General features: G+C 40.5%; 1 protein-coding gene across 1 annotated transcript in view; it reads right to left on the bottom strand.

Moving 5' to 3' along the window:
- The window catches only part of LOC123738370 (CD9 antigen), a 69,150-nt gene that overhangs the window by 61,598 nt on the left and 52 nt on the right, over window positions 1-7,500 (bottom strand). The window contains exon 1 of the mRNA XM_082972763.1: window positions 7,272-7,500. This exon is cut by the window's right edge and continues 52 nt beyond it. Coding sequence (XP_082828889.1) covers window positions 7,272-7,340 — 69 coding nt within the window. The 5' untranslated portion in view covers window positions 7,341-7,500. The remainder of the gene's footprint in view (window positions 1-7,271) is intronic.

The following is a 7,500-nucleotide window of genomic DNA, read 5'->3' as shown; positions in this document are numbered from 1 at the left end:
AATAGACTGTCAAAAGGACTGGCAGACTGATTAGTAGTAAATAGACTGTCAAAGGGACTGGCAGAGTGATTTGTAGTAAATAGACTGTCAAAAGGACTGGCAGACTGATTTGTAGTATATAGACTGTCAAAAGGATTGGCAGACTGATTTGGAGTAAATAGACTGTCAAAAGGACTGGCAGACTGATTTGCAGTAAATAGACTGTCAAAAGGACTGGCAGACTGATTAGTAGTATATAGACTGTCAAAAGGACTGGCAGACTGATTTGCAGTAAATAAACTGTCAAAAGGACTGGCAGACTGATTTGCAGTAAATAGACTGTCAAAAGGACTGGCAGACTGATTAGTAGTATATAGACTGTCAAAAGGACTGGCAGACTGATTAGTAGTAAATAGACTGTCAAAAGGACTGGCAGACTGATTAGCAGTAAATAGACTGTCAAAAGGACTGGCAGACTGATTAGCAGTAAATAGACTGTCAAAAGGACTGGCAGACTGATTTGCAGTAAATAGACTGTCAAAAGGACTGGCAGACTGATTTGCAGTAAATAGACTGTCAAAAGGACTGGCAGACTGATTTGGAGTAAATAGACTGTCAAAAGGACTGGCAGACTGATTAGTAGTAAATAAACTGTCAAAAGGACTGGCAGACTGATTAGCAGTAAATAGACTGTCAAAAGGACTGGCAGACTGATTTGCAGTAAATAGACTGTCAAAAGGACTGGCAGACTGATTTGCAGTAAATAGACTGTCAAAAGGACTGGCAGACTGATTAGCAGTAAATAGACTGTCAAAAGGACTGGCAGACTGATTTGCAGTAAATAGACTGTCAAAAGGACTGGCAGACTGATTTGCAGTAAATAGACTGTCAAAAGGACTGGCAGACTGATTAGCAGTAAATAGACTGTCAAAAGGACTGGCAGACTGATTTGCAGTAAATAGACTGTCAAAAGGACTGGCAGACTGATTAGTAGTATATAGACTGTCAAAAGGACTGGAAGACTGATTAGTAGTAAATAGACTGTCAAAAGGACTGGCAGACTGATTAGTAGTAAATAGACTGTCAAAAGGACTGGCAGACTGATTTGGAGTAAATAGACTGTCAAAAGGACTGGCAGACTGATTAGTAGTAAATAGACTGTCAAAGGGACTGGCAGAGTGATTTGTAGTAAATAGACTGTCAAAAGGACTGGCAGACTGATTTGTAGTATATAGACTGTCAAAAGGATTGGCAGACTGATTTGGAGTAAATAGACTGTCAAAAGGACTGGCAGACTGATTTGCAGTAAATAGACTGTCAAAAGGACTGTCAGACTGATTAGCAGTAAATAGACTGTCAAAGCCCAAATTAAATAAAGTAAACAGTCATTGAATGCATCACTTTTCCACATGGTCGAGGTCGCAGTTTTTTTTATATCAAAAACTGGTCGCCGGCCAAAAAGTCCTGGAACCCATATCTGTCTAAAAGGCGAATGGTTCCAATCTACACTACCGTTCAAAAGTTTGGGGTCACTTTTGAAATGTCCTCGTTTTTGAAAGAAAAGCGAATTGTTTGTCCATTAAAATAACATCAAATTGATCAGAAATACAGTGTAGACATTGTTAATGTTGTAAATGACTATTATAGCTGGAAACGGCTGATTTTTATGGAATATCTACAGAGGCCCATTATCAGCAACCATCACTCCTGTGTTCCAATGGCACGTTGTGTTAGCTAATCCAAGTTTATCATTTTAAAAGGCTAATTGATCATTAGAAAACCCTTTTAAAATTATGTTAGCACAGCTGAAAACAGTTGTCCTGATTAAAGAAGCAGTAAAACTGGCCTTCTTTAGACTAGTTGAGTATCTGGAGCATCAGCATTTGTGGGTTCGATTACAGGCTCAAAATGGCCAGAAACAAAGAACTTTCTTCTGAAACTCGTCATTCTATTCTTGTTCTGAGAAATGAAGGCTATTCCATGCGAGAAATTGCCAAGAAACTGAAGATCTCGTACAACGCTGTGTACTACTCCCTACACAGAACAGCACAAACTGGCTCTAACCAGAATAGAAAGAGGAGTGGGAGGCCTCGGTGCACAACTGAGCAAGAGGACAAGTACATTAGTCTCTCTAGTTTGAGAATGTTCCTATTGAAATATACAGTGGTTGTATTTTAATGTTGGCCTACAGGGAAGATAGGTCCTGTGGAGATGTTCATATTGAGACATACTACAAAGTCGCTACAAAGATAAAGCCGTCCTTCCTACCTCAGTTGCCAGAGAGGAAGGAAACTGCTCAGGGATTTCACCATGAGGCCAATGGTGACTTTAAAACAGTTACAGAGTTTAATGGTTGTGATAGTAGAAAACTGAGAATGGATCAACAACATTGTAGTTACTCCACAATAGTAACCTAAATGACAGAGTGAAAGGAAGGAAGCCTGTATAGAATAAAAATATTCCAAAGATGCATCCTGTTTGCAATAAGGCGCTAACGTAAAACTGCTAAAAATGTGCCAAAGAAATTAACTTTATGTCCTGAACACAAAGTGTTACGTTTGGGGCAAATCCAACACATCACATCACTGAGTACTACTCTTCATATTTTCAAGCATGGTGGTGGCTGCATCATGTTATGGGTATGCTTGTCACCGGCAAGGTTTAGGATATAAAGAAATGGAATAGAGCCAAGCACAGGCAAAATCCGAGGAAAACCAGGTTCAATCTGCTTTCCAATAGACACTGAGAGACAAATTCCCCTTTCAGCGGGACAATAACCTTGTTTAACGTTTTGATTTAAAACTGATTTGTGCTCTGATATCTGTTTCACTGATTTCTGCTCTGGTTAATAAAGCCTGGGGTTTTCTGTACGTTAACATTAGAAGCTTATTACCTAAATTGGATAAATTGAAAGTGTGGGTTCACAGCTCCAATCCAGATGTGTTGGTCATTACTGAGACGTTGTTAAGGAAGAGTGTTTTGAATACTGATGTTAACCTTTCTGGTTATAACCTTTTTCAGCAAGACAGATCTTCCAAAGGTGGTGGAGTGGTATTCTTTACCAAGGATCACCTTCAGTGCTCGGTTGTCTCCACCAAGTCTGTCCCCAAACAATTTGATTTGCTAGTTTTAAACATTAAACTTTCAAATAGCTCTTTGTTGACTGTTGCTGGCTGCTATCGTCCTCCATCAGCACTGGCCTGTACCCTACCTGCCCTAAGCTCTCTCCTGGCCCCTTACACTAAGTCTGAATTTGTTCTGCTAGGTGACCTAAACCGGGACATGCTTAAACCACTTGACCAAGTCCTAAAGCAATGGGACTCCCTAAATCTTTCTCAGATTATTACCAATCCCACAAGGTATGACTCCAAAACACCCAGAAAAGGCTACTCTCCTCGATGTTATCCTCACAAATAATCCTGATAGGTATCAGTCTGGTGTTTTCTGTAATGACCTTAGTGATCACTGTTTAACAGCCTGTGTTAGTAATGGCTGCTCAGTGAAATGACCTGTCCTGATGTGTCATAGACGCTTGCTAATAAACTTTACTGAGCAAGCCGTCCTTCATGACCTGGCCTCTATATAAACTTTACTGAGCCGTCCTTCATGACCTGGCCTCTGTAAAATGGTACAGAATCAGCATCTGTCGAAGACGCTTGGACCTTCTTTATTGATATTTTCAGTGGTATTGTTAACAAACACGCCCCCCTGTAAAGAAAATGAGAATTAAAACAGGTTCAGCCCCTGGTTCGACCGTGATCTGGCAGAGTTACTCCACCTCAAGAATTGCATTTGGCGAAATGAATCCCAAACGTTACCAATAAAGTTATCCAAACAAGTCAATCGACATTTATAATCAAACAATATGTACCCTAATACGCAAATAAACTATAAAATTTAAGATGGAAAATCATTATTGTCTTTACCGGAGAAAAATATCAAAGAAACACTACAGCCAAAATGGGAGCCATTAGAAAAACGACAATTTCTGGCTCATTTTTCCAAAAACCAGCCTGAAACTCTTTCTAAAGATGGTTGACATCTAGTGGAAGCCCAAGGAACTGCAACCGGGCACGATTTCGCCCTATTATTAAAGTGCCAGCCATTGAAATCAGTGGTAGGATAACATTTTTGTTGGGGGGGGGATGGTTTGTCCTTGGGGTTTTGCCTGCCATTTCAGTTCTGTTATACTCACGGACATTATTTTAACAGTCGTAGAAACTTTAGAGTGTTTTCTATCCAAATCTACCAATTTCATGCATATCCTAGCTTCTGGACCTGAGTAACAGGCAGTTTACTTTGGGCACGCTTTTCATCCGGACGTCAAAATACCGCCCCCTATCCCAAGGCAGCCACGGTTCATCCTTTATTTAAAGGGGAGATCAAGCTGATCCTAACTGTTATAGGCCTATTTCTATGTTGCCCTGTTTATCAAAAGTGTCGAAAAACTTGTCAAAAATCAACTGACTGGTTTTCTTGATGTCTATAGTATTCTCTCTGGTCTGCAATCTGGTTTCCACTCAGGTTATGGATGTGTCACTACAACCTTAAAAGGTCCTCAATGATGTCACCACTGCCCTTGATTCTAAGCAATGTTGCGCTGCTATTTTTATTGACTTGGCCAACGCTTTTGATATACGGTAGACCATTCCATTCTTGTGGACCGGTTAAGGAGTATTGGTGTCTCTGAGGGGTCTTTGGCCTGGTTTGCTAACTACCTCTCTCAAAGAGTGCAGTGTATACATTCAGAAAATCTGCTGTCTCAGCCACTGCCTGTCACCAAGGGAGTACCCCAAGGCTTGATCCTAGGCCCCATGCTCTTCTCAATTTACATCAACAACATAGCTCAGGCAGTAGGAAGCTCTCTCATCCATTTATATGCAGATGATACAGTCTTCTACTCAGCTGGCACCTCACCGGATTTTGTGTTAAACGCTCTACAACAAAGCTTTCTTAGTGTCCAACAAGCTTTCTCTGCCCTTAACCTTGTTCTGAACACCTCCAAAACAAAGGTCATGTGGTTTGGTAAGAAGAATGCCCCTCTTCCCTACAGGTGTGATTACTACCTCTGAGGGTTTAGAGCTGGAGGTAGTCACCTCATACAAGTACTTGGGAGTCTGGCTAGACGGCACACCTGTCTGGCTGGACAGGTGAAAGTGGTAGCTCATTTATTCATTTGCTCATCTATCACTGATCAGAAACATTTAGCATGCTAGCTTGTAGCCTAAATCACTGATCAGAAACATTTAGCATGCTATAATGTAGCCCAAATCACGGATCAGAAACATTTAGCATGCTATAATGTAGCCCAAATCACGGATCAGAAACATTTAGCATGCTATAATGTAGCTTAAATCACTGATCAGAAACATTTAGCATGCTATAATGTAGCCTAAATCACTGATCAGAAACATTTAGCATGCTATAATGTAGCCCAAATCACGGATCAGAAACATTTAGCATGCTATAATGTAGCCCAAATCACGGATCAGAAACATTTAGCATGCTATAATGTAGCTTAAATCACTGATCAGAAACATTTAGCATGCTATAATGTAGCCTAAATCACTGATCAGAAACATTTAGCATGCTATAATGTAGCCCAAATCACGGATCAGAAACATTTAGCATGCTATAATGTAGCCCAAATCACTGATCAGAAACATTTAGCATGCTATAATGTAGCCTAAATCACTGATCAGAAACATTTAGCATGCTATAATGTAGCCTAAAATCACTGATCAGAAACATTTAGCATGCTATAATGTAGCCCAAATCACGGATCAGAAACATTTAGCATGCTATAATGTAGCCCAAATCACTGATCAGAAACATTTAGCATGCTATAATGTAGCCTAAATCACTGATCAGAAACATTTAGCGTGTTATAATGTAGCCCAAATCACGGATCAGAAACATTTAGCATGCTATAATGTAGCCTAAATCAAGTATATTATTTATTGATTGACTCACGCCTTATATAGAGGCTATTTTCCTATCGTCCCAGTCCCACTGAAACCCACAATTCTGACTCCTGTCTGCCTTGAAAATTCCTAACTTTATTCTGTAATCCAAAATGTGCATAATCGAAGCACGTCAAAATCCAGCTCTAACATTTCCTCTGCTTCTCTGCGCTGTCTGATACGGCTGCCCGTACGAGAGCGTCCGTAGAGAATGTGTGATTAACAAACGGTACGGCAGTAGGCCAAGACATGGAAATACATTTTAAAACAGAGTTGATCCCTGTTAAGATACTGTCACGTCCTGACCATAGTAAGTTGTTAGTTTCTATGGTAGAGTGGTCAGGGCGTGACAGTGGGTGTTTATCTATTTTTTGTATTTCTATGTTTAGTTTCTAGGTTTGTATTTCTAGGTTGTTTTTTGTTTGTTTGGCATGACCTCCAATTAGAGGCAGCAGGGTTGTCGTTGTCTCTAATTGGAGGCCATATTTAAGTTGATGTTTGTCCCACTTGTGTGTTTTTGTGGGTGATTATATTCTGGGGTTTTCTTCTCTGCGTCACGGTTTGTTCTTTTGTGTTTCAAGTATTTAAGCGTAAGGCGTTCAGTTTCACGTTTAATAAATATGTGGAACTACGAACACGCTGGGCCTTGATCCTTCTAACAGCCGTGACAGATGCCTTGGTATGTAAACTATTTCCTCTCTTCATCTCCCCGTTATTCATGAGCTGATCTGCTGTCTGTATAAATCATCAACTCGATTTTGTCAAATAGGAGATATTCTGTAATTCGGTTATCTAGCCAACTTCGGTCATGTGACTTTTGTTTGACTATCGTTACAAAGTTTTTTATGATTGGACGCCTACTCCGGGTGCGCTCTGTGCATCCTGAGCGCTCTCTGTGTCGCGATACCATTGGCCTACTGCTGAAAGGCACTGAATTAATTGAGGAACATGATAACGGTTTTAAAATGGCATTTTTTTTATTTTTCTTCTGGGGGGGGACGCAGGCGAACATAACGAACAAACCAGTGTTGAAGTTTCCACTGGTTCGTTAAGAGGCAGGCGCCGATAGAACTGCACGCAGGAGAACATAGAACTGTCAGATCTAGAATATAAGCGTTCTGATCTTCGATCAACGCTGGGAGCAATATTTCGATGTTGAGACATAATTTGATTTTCTTTATTGTGTAGAAAAAATATAAAATATTTTTGTTATTGACTTTTTAAAATGAGACACCAAAAAACGTCCGAGTTCCGGACCGAGGTGTCCTCATTTGTAGTTAGCCCAACCCCAGTATTCAGTCATAACGAGATGCATTGAGTGACACTCACCCAGAAGACGAAGTTAAAGATGAACAAGATATATTTGACGCAAGTCTCTCCTCCCGTCAGTAGAGCCATGGTCCGTCCGTCCGTCCGTCTGTATGAAGAGATTTAGACGGCTATAATACTGTTATAGAAGCTGTATAATAATGTTGATGATTCCGCTCAGTTGGGCGAATGGAAGTTGATGGAAGTCCTCAGCCCTCTCTGTCTCTGCTGTCTGTGTGCTGTGCGTGGT

Source organism: Salmo salar, unplaced genomic scaffold (genome assembly GCF_965601325.2).
Source record: "Salmo salar unplaced genomic scaffold, fSalSal1 ptg001258l, whole genome shotgun sequence".
Taxonomy (NCBI): domain Eukaryota; kingdom Metazoa; phylum Chordata; class Actinopteri; order Salmoniformes; family Salmonidae; genus Salmo; species Salmo salar.
This window is presented reverse-complemented; position numbering and strand designations above follow the sequence as displayed.